This window comes from Scyliorhinus torazame, chromosome 14 (genome assembly GCF_047496885.1).
Source record: "Scyliorhinus torazame isolate Kashiwa2021f chromosome 14, sScyTor2.1, whole genome shotgun sequence".
Lineage (NCBI taxonomy): Eukaryota > Metazoa > Chordata > Chondrichthyes > Carcharhiniformes > Scyliorhinidae > Scyliorhinus > Scyliorhinus torazame.
In genome coordinates, this window is record NC_092720.1 from 16474424 (window position 1) to 16494552 (window position 20129).

The 20129-nt window shown below is 47.9% G+C and overlaps 2 protein-coding genes across 4 annotated transcripts in view; both read left to right on the top strand.

Annotated features, from left to right (window-relative positions):
- LOC140389541 (AP-2 complex subunit mu) overlaps positions 1–10452 on the top strand; it is a 67363-nt gene extending 56911 nt beyond the window's left edge. For all 3 annotated transcript variants that reach the window (XM_072473739.1, XM_072473742.1, XM_072473740.1), the window contains exons 10-11: positions 1799–1910; positions 9103–10452. In XM_072473739.1, the coding sequence (XP_072329840.1) occupies positions 1799–1910; positions 9103–9237 (247 nt within the window). In that variant the 3' untranslated portion in view covers positions 9238–10452. The remainder of the gene's footprint in view (positions 1–1798; positions 1911–9102) is intronic.
- A 4643-nt stretch (positions 10453–15095) lies between these two features.
- Positions 15096–20129, top strand: part of mmp23bb (matrix metallopeptidase 23bb) — a 38668-nt gene continuing 33634 nt past the window's right edge. Inside the window, exon 1 of the mRNA XM_072473743.1 lies at positions 15096–15501. Within this exon, the coding sequence (XP_072329844.1) occupies positions 15352–15501 (150 nt within the window). The 5' untranslated portion in view covers positions 15096–15351. The remainder of the gene's footprint in view (positions 15502–20129) is intronic.

A 20129-nucleotide genomic window follows, 5' to 3' on the forward strand; every position in this document is an offset into this window, starting at 1 on the left:
TGAAGAAATGTCATCTCATTTTAGCCCCAGATTGCTGACCCTTCTTCATAGAATCACATAATCCATACAGTGCAGAAGGAGGCCATTCAGCCCATTGAATCTGCACCGGCATATGGAAAGAGCACCCTACTTAAGTCCCGCCTCCACCCTATCCCTGTAACCCCACCTAACCTTTTGGATACGAAGGGGCAATTTAGCATGGCCAATCCACCTAACCTGCACATCTTTGGACTGGGGGAAGAATCCGGCGCACCCGGAGGAAACCCTCGCAGACATGGGGAGAAAACTCCACACAGACAGTCGCCCAAAGCCGGAATTGAACCCGGCCCCTTGGTGCTGTGAGACAGCAGTGCTAGCTACTGTGCCACCGTGCCGACCTTCCTAGTCTGTGCCTCGTAGTTTTGAGACTCTCGAGCTAGGAGAAGCAACTTCCCAGCATCTATCCTGTCAAGCCCTTAAGAATTCTATATTTTTCATTCTGCTAAACTGTATTCAATATAGTAGTATACTTAATTCCTCATGGGGACATTTCCTTATGCCACAAATTATCCCAATGGCTGTTTCCTGAGACGATTATGTCCTTGGATAAGGAGACCAAAACTGTACACGATACTTGGTATCATCTCACTAAGGCCCTATACAATATAATTAAACTAGTTTACTTTTATACTGCAATCCCTCTGTATAAATGCTAGCATATCAATTGTTTTCCTACTTGCTCTGCATGCTTGTTAGTTATAATTCATGTGCACCCTCTGAATACCAACATTCTCGACGTTTAAAAAATATTCTGTTTTGCTGGTTTCCTACTGAAATGTACGGCTTCACATTTCTCCACATATTCCATCCGCCACTTTAGTGCCAAACTCACTTCACCTATCTAAATCTCTTTACAGCCTCTTTGTTTCCTTTGAACAGTTTCCTGCCCCACCTACCTATGTTGCAGTAATGGATATGAGCGAAATAGCTGAGGGCCCAGCACTGATTCTTGTGATGCCCCACTAGTCCCAGCTTGCCAACCCAAAATGATCCATATCTTCCTGCTCCTTATTTTATAAAAATAAATTTAGAGTATCCAATTCTTTTTTTTTCCAATTAAAGGGCAATTTAGCATATCCTGCACATATTTGGGTTGTGGGGGTGAGATCCACGCGTACATGGGGAGACTGCAAACCCCACACTGATAGCGACCTGTGGCCGGGATCGAACATGGGTCCTCGGAGCCGTGAGGCAGCAGTGCTAACCACTGCGCTACCATGTGGCCCTTTCCTGCTCCCTATTTTCTGTGTAAACCAATCCTCAATCCATGCTACCACGTTACTCCAACCCCATGAGCTCTAATTTTGCTACAATCTCTTGTGCAGTAGCTGAATGCTTTCTGAAAATTTAAACACTATCTCCACATTATCGACTGTACTCGTTACGACTGCAAAAAATTGTCAAACATTATTTTCCTTCATTAATCCATTTGGATTCATACTATGATTTTTTTTTTTAAATATGCCTATTGATCGCACCTCTGTTATTGCCTCATGTCAGGCTATGGTCTATTGTCACCTGTTTGCGTTCTCCTCTTTCCCCCATTCTTGAATAGCAGTGTTAAATTTCCAGTCTTCCAATCCACTGGGAACACTCCAGAATCTAGATAATTCTGGAAAATTCTTACTTTATATTGTTCTGGTCAAGTCAAGTGGCTGTCTGCATGGTGGAAGGAGTGCTTTCTATTTTGCTGTGTCGTAACTTGCATTTGGAAAGCACAAGATGAATTCATGAATTCCTCCTCAACTGACTCCCGCAGGATTAAACGAATGGCAGGAATGAAGGAATCACAGATCAGTGCTGAGATCGAGCTTCTACCCACGAATGACAAGAAGAAATGGGCTCGTCCACCCATCTCCATGAACTTTGAGGCAAGTACAATTATAGTCTGCAAGGCACTGAAGCAACGTGTGTTTTACTGATTATTTCTGAATTCTGTGTGCATGTTTTTAAAAAATCTACAATTCTCACATTTCAAGATGTCAGTTTTCTGTCTGTGAGGCTGGGCAGAGGGCAGCAAAGACTTTTGTGGCTGTGACAACACAGCTGAGCAGAGCGACATTTCTACTTTTCCCAATTCAAGGCCACTGTTTCTAAATGTAGGGAGCATTGGAAAGTGATGGCTAATGCATCTGTAATTTTATTACCTATTCCTTTAATAATGTTTCTGGAGATTTGCGCACTGTCGGTCATTTTTCTCACTTACATAGAATTTACAGTGCAAAAGGAGACCATTCGGCCCATCGAGTCTGCACCTGCTCTTGGAAAGAGCACCCCACCCAAGTACACACCTCCACCCTATCCCCACAACCCAGTAACCCCACCCAGCATTAAGGGAAATTTTGGACACTAAGGGCAATTTAGCATGGCCAATCCACCTAACCTAACCTGCACATCTTTGGACTGTGGGAGGAAATCGGAGCACCCGGAGGAAACCCACGCAGACACGGGGAGAACGTGCAAACCCCGCACAGACAGTGGCCCAGCGGGGAATCAAACCTGGGACCCTGGAGCTGTGAAGCAATTGTGCTAACCACCGTGCTGCCCCTTGCGTTTGTCCTTTAAACTGGCGATGAATCCACTGTCCCTCTCGAAGTGTCGGTTCCCTTGTACTGCTGGAGTTTTGTCTTGTTTCTGCTTTGGGGTAATGAATGGAGTGTTGGGGGAGACTGTAATTTAGTTTTTTTTTTTATAAATGTTTTATTGAAAATTTTTTCCCAAACAACAATTTTTCCCCTCTTACAAAGCAAACGCAACAATAACAATACAGAAATTTTAAACAATACACAAGTAACAAAACCCCTTTATTTTTGACCTAAACTAAACCCCCCCCTCCCCCTGGGTTGCTGCTGCTGGTCATCTGTCTTCCCTCTAACGTTCCCCTAGGTAGTCGAGAAATGGCTGCCACCGCCTGGTGAACCCTTGAGCCGATCCTCTCAGGGCAAACTTTATCTGCTCCAGTTTAATGAACCCCGCCATATCATTTACCCAGGCCTCCAGTCCGGGGGGTTTCGCCTCCTTCCACATGAGTAGGATCCTGCGCCGGGCTACTAGGGACGCAAAGGCCACAACGTCGGCCTCTTTCGCCTCCTGCACTCCCGGCTCTTCCGCAACTCCAAATAGAGCTAACCCCCAGCCTGGTTTGACCCGGGCCTTCACCACCCGCGAAATCACTCCCGTCACTCCCTTCCAATACCCTTCCAGTGCCGGGCATGCCCAAAACATATGTGCGTGGTTTGCCGGGCTCCCGCCACACCTCCCACATTTGTCCTCCACTCCAAAGAACCTGCTCAATCTTGCTCCCGTTATGTGTGCTCTATGTAGCACCTTAAATTGAATCAGGCTAAGCCTGGCGCATGAGGAAGAGGAATTTACCCTGCTTAGGGCATCAGCCCACATACCCTCCTCTATCTCCTCCCCTAGTTCTTCTTCCCACTTTCCTTTTAGTTCGCCCACCGACTCCTCCCCCTCTTCCCTCATCTCTCGGTAAATCTCTGACACCTTGCCCTCTCCGACCCACACCCCTGAAAGCACCCTGTCCTGTATCCCCTGTGTCGGGAGCAATGGAAATTCCCTCACCTGTTGTCTAGTAAATGCCCTCACCTGCATATATCTCAAGAAATTTCCCCGGGGCAACTTATACTTTTCCTCCAATGCTCCCAAGCTCGCAAAAGTCCCATCTATAAATAAATCTCCCACCCTCCTAATTCCCAACTGGAACCAGCTCTGAAATCCTCCATCCATTCTTCCTGGGGCGAACCTATGGTTGTTCCTGATTGGGGACCCCACCAGGGCTCCCCGCACCCCTCTCTGTCGCCTCCACTGTCCCCAGATATTCAATGTTGCCGCCACCACCGGGTTCGTGGTAAACTTTTTAGGTGAGATCGGTAGCGGCGCCGTCACCAGCGCCTCTAAACTCATCCCTTTACAGGACTTTCTCTCCAGTCTTTCCCACGCCGCTCCCTCACCCTCCATCATCCATTTACGTATCATTGCCACATTGGCGGCCCAATAGTAATCGCCCAAGTTCGGTAGTGCCAATCCTCCTCTGTCCCTACTACGCTGAAGGAACCCCCTCCTTACTCTCGGAACTTTCCCTGCCCACACGAAGCTCGTGATGCTCCTGTCTATTTTATTAAAAAAGGTCTTAGTGATTAGTATAGGGAGACATTGAAATACAAATAAGAACCTCGGGAGGACCATCATCTTAATTGCTTGCACCCTGCCCGCCAGCGATAGAGGCTGCATGTCCCACCTCTTGAAGTCCTCCTCCATTTGTTCTACCAACCGTGTCAGATTAAGTCTGTGCAAGGTTCCCCAGCTCCTAGCGATCTGAATCCCCAGGTATCGGAAGTTTCTTTCCACTTTCCTTAGAGGCAAGCCTTCTATCTCTCTACTCTGGTCCCCTGGATGTATCACAAATAATTCACTCTTTCCCATGTTTAGCCTATACCCCGAGAAATCCCCGAACCCCCTCAAAATTCGCATAACCTCTATCATTCCCCCCGCTGGGTCCGACACGTATAACAATAGGTCATCCGCATATAACGAGACTCGGTGTTCTTCTCCCCCTCTAATCACCCCTCTCCATTTCCTGGAGTCTCTCAACGCCATGGCCAGAGGTTCAATTGCCAACGCGAACAACAATGGAGACAGCGGGCATCCCTGTCTTGTTCCCCTATATAGTCGGAAATACTCCGATCTATGTCGACCTGTAACTACGCTTGCCGTTGGAGCCCCATAAAGAAGTCTAACCCAGCTAATAAACCCGTTCCCAAACCCAAACCTCCTTAACACTTCCCATAAATACTCCCACTCCACCCTATCAAATGCCTTCTCTGCGTCCATTGCCGCCACTATCTCTGCCTCCCCCTCCACTGGGGGCATCATTATCACCCCTAATAGTCGTCGCACGTTAACATTCAGTTGTCTCCCTTTTACGAACCCTGTCTGATCTTCGTGCACCACCCCCGGGACACAGTCCTCTATCCTCGATGCCAGTACCTTTGCCAACAATTTGGCGTCTACGTTCAACAATGAAATGGGTCTATAGGACCCGCACTGCAACGGATCTTTATCCCTCTTCAAAATTAATGATATCGTCGCCTCCGACATCGTCGGGGGTAGAGTCCCCCCTTTCCTGGCCTCATTGAACGTCCTCACCATCAACGGGGCCAACAAGTCCACATATTTTCTGTAATACTCCACCGGGAACCCGTCTGGTCCTGGGGCCTTCCCTGCTTGCATGCTTCCCAGTCCCTTAATAACCTCGTCCACCCCAATCGGTGCCCCCAGGCCTACCACCCCCCGCTCCTCCACTTTCGGGAACCTCAATTGGTCCAGTAACTGCCGCATCCCCTCCTCTCCCTCTGGGGGTTGAGACCTATACAGTTCCTCATAGAAGGTCTTGAACACCTCATTTATCTTTCCTGCCCTTCGCACCGTGTCTCCCCTTTCGTCTCTAATTCCTCCTATTTCCCTCGCTGCTGCCCTCTTTCGCAATTGATGAGCCAACAGGCGACTCGCCTTTTCCCCATATTCATACCTCCTCCCCTGTGCCTTCCTCCACAGTACCTCCGCCTTTCTGGTGGTCAGAAGGTCAAATTCCGTCTGGAGTCGTCTCCTCTCCCTGTACAATTCCTCCTCCGGGGTCTCTGCAAATTCCCTATCCACCCTTAAAATCTCCCCCAGTAATCTTTCCCTTTCCTTGGCCTCTGTTTTCCTTTTGTGGGCCCCAATGGAGATCAGCTCTCCTCTGACCACCGCTTTTAGTGCTTCCCATACCACTCCCACAGGGACCTCGCCGTCGTCATTGACCTCCAGGTATCTCTCAATACACCCCCGCACTCTTGCACACACTCCCTCATCCGCCATCAGTCCCACATCTAATCGCCAGAGTGTTCTCTGCTCCCTTTCCTCTCCTAATTCCAGGTCCACCCAATGTGGGGCATGATCCGAAACCGCTATGGCTGAGTACTCAGCTTCTTCCACCCTAGAGATCAACGACCTTCCCAAAACAAAAAAATCTATCCGGGAGTACACTTTATGGACATGGGAGAAGAAGGAATACTCCCTAGCCCTAGGTCTAAGAAATCGCCATGGATCCACTCCCCCCATTTGGTCCATAAACCCCTTAAGTACCTTGGCCGCTGCCGGCCTTCTTCCGGTCCTTGAGCTGGATCTATCTAGCCCCGGGTCCAGCACCGTATTAAAGTCCCCTCCTAAAATCAAGTTTCCTACCTCCAGGTCCGGTATACGCCCCAGCATCCGTCTCATAAATCCCGCATCGTCCCAGTTTGGGGCATACACGTTAACCAACACGACCTCCATTCCCTCCAGCCTGCCACTCACCATTACATATCTACCTCCGCTATCTGCTACAATGTTCTTTGCTTCAAATGCGACCTGTTTCCCCACCAAAATGGCCACCCCTCTATTCTTTGCGTCCAGTCCTGAGTGGAACACCTGTCCCACCCATCCTTTCCTTAGCCTAACTTGGTCCGCCACCTTTAGGTGCGTCTCTTGGAGCATAACCACGTCTGCCCTTAGTCCTTTCAAATGCGCGAGCACTCGGGCCCTTTTTATCGGTCCGTTCAGGCCTCTCACGTTCCATGTGATCAGCCTCACTAGGGGGCTACCTGCCCCCCTCCCGTGTCGACTAGCCATTACCTTCTCTAGGCCAGTCCCATATCCCGCCTCCGCGCTCCCGCTCGCTCCCCCAGCGTCGCACACCATCCCCGCCCACCCACTCTTTAGCCATTTCCTTTTGGATTTCCGCAGCAGCAACCCAGTTGTCCCCCCCCCCCCCCCTTCTCCCTCCCTCCTCCCCTCCCCGCTAGATCTCTTTCTAGCTTGATTGCTCCCCCCATATTACTTCCGTAAGTCAGCTGACTTCAACTGACCCCGGCTACTCCTGCTCACTCCTCGACCTCCCCATGTGGGGAACTCCCATCCGCCTTGCGCCTGTCTTCCCGCCTTATTCTTTCTGGTGCGGGAACATCCCTTTACCTGACCCGCCTCTTATGGCGCAGCTCCCTTTCCCCTCCCCCTCCCCTTCCCCATTCTCCAACTATGTCCCGTCTTTCCCCCCTCACCGGCGCCCACATTTCCCCAATGTCTCCCCCCTTCCCTGTTTACTTCTCAATTAACTTCCACCGTAACATTATCAATAACATTTCCTGCAGCATCAGTCCCTCAGTTCCGATCCAATTTCTCTTCTTTGATGAAGGTCCATGCTTCCTCCGCCGTCTCGAAATAATGGTGTCTCTCCTGATACGTGACCCATAGTCTTGCCGGCTGCAGCATCCCGAACTTCACCTTCCTTTTATGCAACACCTCTTTGGCTCGGTTGAAGCTCGCCCTCCTTCTCGCCACCTCCGCACTCCAATCCTGGTATACCCGTACCACTGCATTCTCCCATCTGCTACTCCGCACCTTTTTAGCCCATCTCAGGACCTCTTCTCTATCCTTAAGGCGGTAAAATCGCACGATTATCGCCCTGGGTGGTTCTCCCGCTTTTGGTCTTCTCGCCGGAATCCGATTTGCCCACTCCACCTCCAAGGGGCCCGTAGGGGCCTCAGCACCCATCAGTGAGCTCAGCATCGTACTTGCGTACGCTCCACAGTCCACTCCTTCCACACCCTCAGGGAGACCCAGTATCCGAAGGTTCTTCCTTCGCGCTCCATTTTCTAGGGCTTCGATCCTTTCAGTACACTTTTTATGAAGTGCCTCGTGCGTCTGTGTCTTAACCGCCAGGCCCAGGATCTCGTCCTCAGTATCTGTCACCTTCTGCTCCACCACACGGAGCTCTGTCTCCTGGGTCTTTAATGTCTCCTTGAGCCCCTCAATTGCCTGTAGCAACGGGGTCAGCACCTCCCTCTTCAGCAGCTCCACGCACCGTCTCACAATTTCATGCTCAGGCCCCCATGTCGCCTGCGCTTTCTCCGCCGCCATCTTGTACTTCTCTCTTTCTGACCCTTTGGTCGACGATTCCTCGCGCTGCAGCCGCTGCCGCCGGTTTTTTCCTCCTTCGTTTGGGGGGGGACTCCCTTCTCACACGCCCCACACCGGGTTGCGTCGTCGAAAAATTCCCCGTTGAGGCTCTTAAAAGAGCCCGAAGGTCCATCGGAGCTGGAGCCGCCGAAGCGTGCGGCTAGCTAGGCATCACCGCAACCGGAAGTCCCTTCAGTGGCCTTGATGAGGTCTTTTCACAGTTGTTCCCTCTGCTGCTAGAATTCACCTTTGATACAGGCCCTCAGGTCAGCTTGCAGCTTTAAGCTTGCCCTTCCCCCGCCTGCATGCTGGAAGAGGCCCTGTTTATCCTGTAGTTGCAGCCAAATCTTTCACTGTTTCTGCGTGTGTCTGGCAACCAAGAGACATACCCTTCCTGGGGGACACTGTCGGGGGAATATTGCCGCCTTCTTCCCACACCGGGAAATGTCAAACAAATGCCGTGGGGGCCCTGTAAAAGAGCCCAAAAGTCCGTTCCAAGCAGGAGCTGCCGAATATGCGACCTAGCTCTGCATAGCCGCACCCGGAAGTCTGTAATTTACTTTTTAACCGTTACAACTTCATACAACCAGGCCAACAGCCCTCCAGTGTATACTGCCATTTATTTTGGCTATAGTTGCTTTTAACTCCATTTTAACCTGCCTTCGTTTGTAATCTTTATATCCTGCCTTAACGAAAATCTATCGATCTCTGAAATTTCCAACTGACAGCCTTGCACTCGTGTTCCAGGCTTCCACTACCCTTTGTGTAAAGACATGCTTCCTGGCATTTACCCCAAATTGCCTAGTTCTAGTTTGACATTCTAAATATCCTGCCGTATTCTAGACTGCTGCCTGCATGTGTCTTTAATGGGTTCACACTTTTCTTTGCTGTTCTTTCTCTATATTATATATATATATATTTTTTTTTTAATCCCTTTTTTTCATATTTCTGTTTTCCACCCAGATGATGTAGATTTCCCTCCATTATCACAGCAGCGTAATCTTGCTTTATCAGCTTTGTTCTTTTTGACCACTACCAATTGTACTAAATCTGTCCTGTTATTCTGCGCAGGTCCCGTTTGCTCCATCTGGACTGAAGGTGCGGTACCTTAAAGTGTTTGAGCCGAAGCTGAACTACAGCGATCACGATGTGATAAAATGGGTCCGGTACATTGGGCGAAGCGGGATCTATGAGACCAGATGCTGAGAAACAGGGCTTACCCATTAGCCCCCTGCGGCACCCACTGAAACACATCGGACTCTCTCTCTCCGTGTTGGTCACTACACCGTATACTTGACATTGCCTAGGAGATGGCAGTAGCTACATTTGTAAGGGTGTGGCTGCACCACCAACAACGGAGACCAATCGATAAACAATCCTGCTTTCGCCTCATTTCAGTTGATTTTTATGTATTCCCCCTCATTGGCAGCGCCCAGTGTGCAAAGCAGCTCCTGTCCCATGCCCTATTTCACATTCACTTCATGAAATGTATTTTCCAACTATATATGTGTATTGTAGTTCCATAGAACATAGAATGTAACTGGACGTTCCTGATAGAGATTGAAATGTATACTGATGGCATTGTTGTAATGAATTTTCTGTGCAATCAAGAGATACTGCTGGTCCTTTCTTTGAGCTGTGGTTGCATTGCCGAAAGTGTCTTTTTTAAAAAATAGTTCTTGTGACCAAAAAATTCTTGTCGCAGTGTTGCTACTTGTCTTTGGTTAATGTGATGGTGAGAGGGAAAGAAGAATGTCAGTTCGCTGGCTGACGGTTGCAAAATCACAAGCAACCTTTTGCAGTGACGGCCACTGGGCAAAGGGGGTATGTTTGGCAGATGGCCCCATAAACGAGGACATCATGAATGATTAAAATCTGAAGTATTTGGGAACGGCCCAAGGGTATTTCTATATGCAGTTAGCTGATTTGAGGGGAGCAATATGTGCTTTATCCAGTTGGGAAATAATAAACTTGTCTACATCTTAACTAATCCCAAGTATAATGACCAGGACCTTTATCGAGGAAGGACAAAGCGAGCCAGAGTGACCCACTTTTATTTTTTTTAAAAGTTGGTTACATGGCCATGACATTTTCTCTTATTGATCACTCTGGTTTTCACTTGTTTACCCTTTTCCATGGAACTAGTTGGTGCACATAACTTTACATTACAGCACAAAGGCTGCATATTCCTACCCCTGTCTGTTGACGGTGGGCCTGAGCTCAGTGTATGTAAGTGTGTGTGTGATCATGCCGATTTTGGTCAGTCAGACCTAAACCTGCACCATTTTTAGAGAAGGGAAGTCTTAAAAGGACGAATGTGGAAGACACTTGCCTGTAAATCCTTTTGCTTGATGGTGTGATCGCTCTTTGGCAACTTTTGTGATCGTCCAGTTAAACTTAATAAACCATACAGGATCAGTACAGATTGTGATGATTTTTATTTATTCTGCTTTCCAATCTGTGTTCCACAGTTCAAGGTAAACCTCTTGCTTCTATTTCCCCAAATCCCCCTCAGCCATTCCTCTTTGCCCCTCAGTCATTTGAAGACTCCAGAGTTATGTTGGAGAGATTTTTCTTTTATGACGTATTGAGGGATAGAACATAGAGTGCAGAAGGAGGCCATTTGGCCCATCGGGTCTGCACCGGCCCACTTAAAGCCCTCACTTCCACCCTATCCCTGTAAACCAATAACCCCATCTAACCTTTTTGGACACTTAAGGGCAATTTAGCATATCCAGTCCACCTAACCTGCAGTCTGTGGACTGTGGGCGAACGTGCAGACTCCGCACAGACAGTGACCCAGCGGAGAATCGAACCTGGGACCCTGGTGCTGTGAAGCCACCGTGCTAACCACTGTGCTACCGTGCTGCCCTGTGGAACATAAGTGGAAAATGAGTTGAGATGCAGATCTGTCATTTCCTTAAATTTTATTTTTTTTAAATACATTTAGAGTACCCAATTCATTTTTTCTAATTAAGGGGCAATTTAGCGTGGCCAATCCACCTACCCTGCACGTCTTTGGGTTGTGGGGGCAAAACCCACTCAAACAAGGGGAGAAAGTGCAAACTCAACATGGATAGTGACCCAGAGCAGTGATTGAACCCGGGACCTCGGTGCTAACCACTGCGCCACCGTGCTGCACGAATACAGATCTGTCATTGACTGAATATCAATATGTTCATAACTCCTGTAACATCTTTACGGCTTCCCACTTGTCCTGTAAAGCAGCTTTGGCGATTTGGTAATGTGAAAGAAGCGATAATGAATGTATTTTTCCCCCTCTGCCCTTGCTCTCTTCTGGCAGTTTTGTCTTTTTTTTAATTTATAAATTTTGAGTACCCAAATCATTTTTGTTCCAATTAAGGGGCAATTTAGTGTTCAATCCACCTACCTTGCCATCTTTGTGTTGTCGGGACAAAACCCACGCAAACATGGGGAGAATGTGCAAACTCCACACGGACCGTGACCCAGAGCCGGGATTGAATCTGGGACCTCAGCGCCGTGAGGCAGCAGGGCGAACGACAGTTTTGACATCTGACGATCATCTCATCCTGTTCAACTGGATATTGTCTGCTCAGAACATTTGCAGCCAGTGGGCTGTTGATGGGATGGACCACAACCAAACCATTATCCTGTCTCGTCGGGTTCTGCCTCAACTCATCATGTCCTCTGTCTCTCGAGTCCACTGCCCTCTTATATTCCCGGAATCTCCATACGTCTGAAAGGATGTGACTGGATGCTTGATTTAGCCATCTGCTGTCAGATCTGGTTGGATCATTGAAAACACTCATCCATTCTGCTCACTGATCTAGGATCATGCCAGAATGCAAAGAACCCCCCCCCGCCCCCCCCCCCCCCCCCCCAGGTTCTTTACTACAAACTCTTGTTTTAAAAGTCCTTTCCCTGCCTCTTCAGAAGTTTATGGGCTGCTGTGTCACTAAGATGGAGAAGGGCAGCATGGTAACAGTGGTTAGCACAGTTGCTTCACAGCTCCAGCATCCCATGTTCGATTCCCGGCTTGGGTCACTGTCTGTGCAGAATCTGCACGTTCTCCCCGTGTGTGCGTGGGTTCCCGGGTGCTCCGGTTTCCTCCCACAGTCCAAAGACTGCAGGTTAGGTGGATTGGCTATGCTAAATTGCCCTTGGTGTCCAAAAAGGTGAGGTGGGGTTACGGGGAGAGGGTAGAGGCTTGGGTAGGGTGCTCTTTCCAAGGGCCGGTGCGCACTCGACGGGCTGAATGGCTGCCTTCAGCACTGTAAATTCTATGATATGATCTATGATACAAGATCTGATCAGATGTGTGCTGTATCTCTCCAATTGTGCCACCTGGCCAGATGTCCTTTATTCCCCCCCCCCAAATCTTTCTCTAGTTTCTGTCCTATCCCCTCTTATGGCCACTGAGAGACCTGGGTGACAGAAGGTGGGTCTCATGGACAATGAGTTAAACCAGGAACAGACCACTCAGCCCCTCGAACCTACCCTGCCATTCAATGAGACCACACCTGATCTGATTGTAACCTCCACTCTCGATTCCTGCCTACCCCAATAACCTTTGCTGATCTAAAATCTTTCTGCCTTAAAGATATTCAAACAGTTTGATTCCACCACCTCACTCTTGAACTCAGAAAAAAATTATCTTCACCTCTGTCCCAAATGGGTGGCACCTGGTGACCCCCAGTACCAGATTCTTTCTCAACAGGAAACATCCTTTCTACATTGACCCGGTCAAGATAAGATGTGTTTCAAACAAGTCATCTAACACCAGCATATACAAGCTTAGCCCACTTAAATTTTCCTCTTTAAGGCAACCTGCCCAATCAGATATTTACGGGCAGTGTTGTGCCTTCCCCCAGAATCAGGGAACCCAGAGGCAGAGGTCCTGCTGGCCAATGAGACCAGCAACCCTGCTCAGCGACCCCGCGGAAGAGGTGCCAGTAATCCTATCTGTGGTCAGATGGGGCCCTTAACTTGGCAGTTATTGTCTACATAAGGGCCCCAATTGGTGCCAAGGCAGGAACAATGCCTGTGAGCCTTTCTGCCCTATCCTCAATCCAACCTGAAATAGGGACGTGGCAGGTCAACACTCACCCACGCTGTGCCCCTGCCTGATTAAATGCCACCCCACCTCCAAAAATACCACAGAGGAAAGTATTCCATTCCAAAACAAATTTTAATTGCTCCAGCAGGGTGCTGGAGCTTAATCTTCCAATCGTGGAGTCCCTGGCGAGTTGACCGTAATGAGCTGTAGGTGACCACATGTGATTAAACAAGGAGTGGTCGAAGTGGTGGGGAGAGTTATTATTCAAGTCATCATTGATTCCACTCTCGAAGAACCGATCTCTCCATAGCATAACTTGGGTGTTTTTCTTTCCAGACACGTTACAGCTTCCAGCTCGCCTGAGAAAACTCTGCAACCTCCGACTGAAATATGGCTTAACAGCTCTCCCTCTTCTGGCTTTTATTAATTATTGCACCAGTGCAGAACCTATTCCCTGCCTCTTGTCCCAGAAATGAAATAATAAGCTTTTTGGTTCAATGAAATGTATATGTTTCACTAAATCAGTTCTTTTTAAAAATTAATTAATTAATTCCGAGTCAATCTCTGCATCAGGAGTCGCTTGTAGACCAGACCAGGTAAGAATGGCAGATTTCCTTCCTGAAGGGAGCATTAGCCAACCAGTTGGTTACGACGATCGACAATGTCTTCATGGTCATCATTTGACTTCTCATTCCTGATTTTTATTGAATTCAAATTTCACCATCTGCCACGGTGGAATTGATAACCCGGGTCTGTGGATTAGTCCAGTCGTAACGCCCCGATGCCACTGCCTTCCCAGTTACCTCAAACTAGTATTCCCATGCAATCCGTTACATTTGACAGGGACAGGGACTTTCTAAAACTTCATGACCCTGGCAGATGAAGAGGAGTGGAGTACAATTGGGAGGAAATTATGGGTTATGTTAAGCACCCACTGCCCAATGCAGCTTTTGAAGCTTGCCTCTTACAGGCCTATCAAGCTTTAACTGAATGTCTTGCCCACTCGAGTGAGCACGCACACTCGTAATTCAAGTGATTCCAATTGACATGAAATGAAAATCGCTTATTGTCACAAGTAGGCTTCAAATGAAGTTACTGTGAAAAGCCCCTAGTTGCCACATTCCGGCGCCTGTTTGGGGAGGCTGGTACGGGAATTGAACCATGCTGCTGGCCTGCCTTGGTCTGCTTTCAAAGCCAGCTCTTTAGCCCAGTGCTAAACCAGCCCCTTTGCACCTAATGAGGTCCCACAATGAGAGTAATCACTGTGTAATGTACTTCCAACAGTAGTCCTCCCTAAATGCTGCACTGGAATGTTACGGTTATGTGCTGAAGTCTCTAGACAACGCAGAATCGCCGAGCAGGAACTTATAGCCAAGTTCCGCACACATGAGTGCGGCCTCAACCAGGACCTGGGATTCATGTCGCATTACATTCATCCCCCACCATCTGGCCATCGAAATCCTACCAACTGTCGTGGCTTGACACTATTCACACCTCTTTAACCTGGGGTTACCCCATCTCTGGATCTGTAAAGATTTAATCACCTGCTAATGCTCGCATTCCAAGCATTGTTTGGCATCTTTGAATTTGTCTATATATATGTTTCTGGAACATATCTCTTCATTCACCTGAGGAAGGAGCAGCGCTCCGAAAGCTAGTGATACAAACCTGTTGACTTTAACCTGGTGTTGTAAGACTTCTTACTGTGCTCACCCCAGTCCAGCATCTCCACATCGTCTCTAGAGTGGGGCTTGAAACCACGACCTGATTCAAATTCAAAAATCACTGGAGTAATCAATGTAATTTCAGAATTAACACCAGTGGCAATCTCGGAGTCTGACATAATAGAAGTAAAATTTGTCCTGTTCAGTGTAATACGGAACACAGGCAGCCCCTGCTGTGCACTTTCACAGGCAGGAATATACCACAAGGAGCAATAATTACCATATGAAATAAGGAGACAAAAAGTGCTGCGCTGGCAAGAATCCCCCCCCCCCCCCCCCCCTTTGGCGTCCTCTCCAGTTTCTTGCAGCTGGTTTTAATCTGGAGAGGTGAGACGGAGAGGGAGACTGCCTTCGAGGGCTACCATCCACTTCTGACACATTGTGACTGTTCGCCCTTTGTAACGAAGCTCAGAACCGAAATGTGCAAGAATTTGTTCCTAACTCACTGCTCAAAGAGACCCAACGGAGCATATTCGCAGCAACTTGGCGAAACATTACGTTTTTATGTGTATTGAAGGGTCGCTTTCCAGCTGTTTCGGCGAGTGAAAAAAAAAAGAAATGCACAGGAAATCTTTAGGAACGGGTCATTGTTGCAAAGGGTCCAATTTTGAAATATCTTCTTGGAGTTTCCCGTTGTTCCTGTTGCTCTGGGTGTCCTTGCCGTTCCTCAGTCCTGCTGGAGCTTTTCCAACGTGGAAGATTGAGCTGGTAAGAAGGAATTTTACAAACGTTTACAAAAAAGATCCTTTGTGCACCCAGAAAAAAATAAACAATCAATTCTGGCAAAAAGAAATGTTAACATTTTATTGAGAGAAAACTGCCACGTCGAGATTAAGGAATTTAACCAGCCTAATTCTTTCAGAAATCGGAAAATTAGTTTGACATAGTTCTGCCTTTATTCGAAAAATTATTTTCATGGAATAATAAAGATTTCATCTGATCATGAAAGCTGGTGATGAGTACTCCACCCCTTTTTCTAACTGCAACTTCAACATAAGATAACAAATAGGGACATTTTTCACCGGATCACAGAATTGTTACGGTGCAGGAGGAGGCTATTCGGCCCATCGGGTCTGCGCTAGCTCTCCAATCGAGCAACTTTCCCGTGGTGCCTGTACCCTGCCTCTTCCCCGTATCCCTGCGCATATTTTCCGTTCAAGTAATCATCCAACGCCCACTTGAATGCCTTGATTGAACCCGCCTCCACCACACTTCCAGGCAGCGTATTCCAGACCCCAACCACTTGCTGAGTGTGGTGAACCATGTATTGCTACTATATATATATATTTACCGTTATTCGTCCTACTGTTATCCACCACTGTATATATGTTCACTGTTGTTCTTATTCACTGTTACTGACTGCTTCTGTTGGCTCTGCCTGTGGCTCCGCCCCTCGGGGGAGGTATATAATTGGCAGACCTGTGGCCAGCTCTCAGTGCGGGAGCAGCAGCAGGCTGGCATACTTCGTAGCTTATTAAAACCACTGTTCTCTTCTACAACTCGACTCGTATGAATTGATGGTCCATCACTGAGTGAAAAAGCTTTCTCTCACATCACATTTGCTTCTTTTGCCAATCACCTTAAATCTGTGCCCACTGGTTCTTGATCCTTTGACGAGCGGGAGCAGTTCCTCTCTATCTGCTCTGTCCAGCCCACTCATGATTTTGAACACCTCTATCACATCTCCTCTTAGCCTTCTCTTCTCCATGGAGAACTGAGCCGTTTCTATTCGTGCTCTGATAGTAACCGGAATAAATCTTTCCCTGCCGATGTTTACGTCATTTCTCTCCATGGTTTCCAATCTTCCATCAACAGGGTCACCGAACTTTCCCGGACTGTGCTGGAACCTTCAGGAATTAAAAATAATTCTGAACATTGCCACAAACAAAGCTTTTCTCGGGGCATGGTAAACTGTGTGTGTTTCTAATTATCTTTAAACATGTTTATTATTTCTAAAAATACCAGCAATTAAAAGAAAGACTTGCATTTATGTTGTGCTTTTCACAATCTCTGGCGGTCAGCAAAATTCTTCACAGCCGATTAAGTACTTTGGAAGACGAGTCTCTGCTGTAACATGGGAAAAGCAGCAGCCAATTAGTACACAGTAATCTCACACGGACAGCAGAGATAATGCCAGATTATCCGTTTATGTAATGTTGACTGAGGGGAAAATATTGGCCCAGAACAATGGAGATAACTCCCTTATTATTCTGCAAACGAATGCCATGGAATCTTTTACCTCCATCTGAGCAGGCGGATTACATACATAAGACAACACCACCGACAGTATAGCACTCCCTCTGCACTGGAGTGTCAGCCTGGATTTTTCGTGCTTCCTCCTTGAGTGTTTCTTGAATTTTCTGACTCCGAGATTGGGGAAATATGGCTCTTTTTCTTTATTCGGCCATGTGATGTGGGCGTTGCTGGCTGGGCCAGTATTTGTTGCCCATCCCTGAGAGCATTTAAGGATCAACCACATTTCTGTAGGTCTGGAATCACATGTAGGCCAGGCTAGATAAGGAGGGTAGATTTCCTTCCCTAAAGGGTTTGAATGAAGCAGATGGATTTTTACAACAATCGACAACAGTTTCATGATCATCGTTAGACTTATAATTCCAAATTTCTATTGAATTTAAATTCCACCATCTGCCGTGGTGGGATTCGAACCCAGCCGCCCAGAGCATTACCCTGGGTCTCTGGATTACTAGCCCAGCGACAATACCACTACGCCACTCCAGTCAAGATTAGTGTGTAAAATTAAAATGCATGGGATAGGGTTTAGTGTATTGCGATTGATTAAAAACTGGTTGGCAGACAGGAAACAAAGAGTAGAAACAAAGGCGTAGCATAGTGGCTAGCATTGTGGCTTGCCAGGGTCCCAGGTTCGATTCCCCACTGGGCCACTGTCTGTGCGGAGTCTGCACATTCTACCCTTGTCTGCGTGGGTTTCCTCCGGGTGCTCCGGTTTCCTCCCACAGTCCAAAGACGTGCAGGTTAGGTGGATCGGCCATGATAAAATTGCCCTTAGTGACCAAAAAGGTTAGGAGGGGTTATGGGGATAGGGCGGAAGTGATAGCTTAAGTGGGTCGGTGCAGACTCGATTGGCCGAATGGCCTCCTTCTGCACTGTATGTTCTATGTCTTTTTCCAAATGGCAGTCAATGACTAGTGCAGGACCCCAACATTTCACAATATATATTAATGATTTAGATGAGGGAACAAAATGTAATATCTCCAAATTTGCAGATGACACAAAGCTGGGTGGGAGGGTGAGCTGTGAGGAGGATGCAGAGATGCTTCAGCGGGATTTGGACAGGCTGAGTGAATGGGCACATGCATGGCAGATGCAGTATAATGTGGATAAATGTGAGGTTATCCAGTTTGATAGCAAAAACTGGAAGGCAGATTATTATCTGAATGGCTATAAATTGAGAGAGAGGAATGTGCAACAAGACCTTGGTGTCCTCATACACCAGCCGCTGAACGTAAGCATGCAGGTACGGCAGGCGGTAAAGAAGACGAATAGTATGTTGGCCTTCATAGCGAGAGGATTCGAGTACAGGAGCAGGGATGCCCTGCAGTTATGGAGATCCTTGGTGAGACCACACCTGAAATATTCAGTGTTGTTATGGTCTCCTTATCTGAGGAACAATGTTCTTGCTACTGAGGGAGTGCAGCTAAGGTTTACCAGACTGATGTAAGGGGAGAGATTGAGTCTGTTTGGATTATATTCACTGGAGTTTAGAAGAATGAAGGGGGAATTTCATAAAAACCTATACAATTCTAACAGGACTGGACAGGGTAGAAGCAGGAAGGATGTTCCTAATGATGGGGGTGTCCAGAACCAGGGGTCACAGTCTGAGGGTACGGGGTCGACCATGTGGGATTGGGATGAGGAGGAATTTCTTCACCCAGAGAGTGGGGAGCCTGTGGAATTCTCTTTTCTTAAATAAATGTTTTTATTAGGGTTTTTCTTTTTATACAAAACACAGATGAAAGTGAACATACACAGAAACTATATACATCGGTTACAATTCACTGTATGCATTGATTATTCATTGTGTACTCCGGTTAAACTTCATATGTCTCTAATAATAATAATAATCGCTTATTGTCACAAGTAGGCTTCAATGAAGTTACTATGAAAAGCCCCTAGTCGCCACATTCCGGCGCCTGTTCGGGGAGGCTGATACGGGAGCCTTGCTTTGACTTGGCCTCCTGATCCCAACTCCCCCTTTCTCCCTGATGTCCCTCCCCTTCTTGTTGTCTGGCGTGTCTTCTTTGTTTATTGGATCATCCAGCCTGGGCCTGTTGGGGTGGCATGGTGCTACGTATGCTGTTTCGTGTTGGGTATGGTTGGGTCCTGTGCCTCTTTGTTCTCATCCTCCCTCCTCCTCCCCCCCCTCCCCCCCTCTCTTTCTTTTTGCATCTGTGGTTCTTCTGTGGCTCTCCCTGGCTTATTGGCTGTTGGCTACAAAAAGGCCTTGGAACAGGTTGGTGAAAGGCCCCCATTTTTTTGTGGAAGACCTCTTCTGACCTGAGGATGGTGAATTTGATTTTCTCCATTTGGAGAAATTCCGCTAGGTCAGACAGCCAGTCCGCAGCTTTGGGGGTGCTGCTGACCGCCAGCGAAGCAGGATTCTTCAGCAGGCGATTAGGGAGGCAAAGGCGTCGGCCCTTCCCCCTCATAAAGAGTACTGGCTGTTCTGATACCCTGATGATTGCCACTTTTGGGCATGACTCCACCCTCATCCCCACAACCTTGGACATTGCCTCAGAGAAGGCTGTCCAGTACCCCGCAAGTCTGGGGTAAGACAAGAACATGTGGGTGTGGTTGGCCGGGCCCCTCTGGCACTTTTCACATTTGTCCTCCACCTCCGGGAAGAACCTGCTCATTCGGGTTCTGGGTAAGTGGACTCTGAGCACCACTTTAGCTGCATTAGGCTTTGCCTTGCGCAAGTGGAGGTGGAGTTGACCCTGTGAAGTGCTTCGCTCCAGAGTCCCCACCCAATTACAAAACATTCCTCCCATTTTCCTCTCGTCTCATCCAGTGGAGAGCATGCCTGTCCCAGTAGTCGCCCACACAGGTTCCCACAGTTATCCCTCCCTCGATTGTCCGTGTCCAATAGGTCCTCTAATAGCAATTATTGTGGTGGCCATGGGTATGCTTTGTTTCCCTACGTAGGAAGATTTTAATTTGCATGTATCTTAATTTGTTTCCCCCAGTCAGTTGGAACCTCTCTGTCAGTTCCTCTAGTATTGTCAATCCGTTGTCTGAGTAGAAGTCCCTAACTGTCAACGTCCCCCCGTCCTGCCTCCACCGTTTGAAGGTGGTGT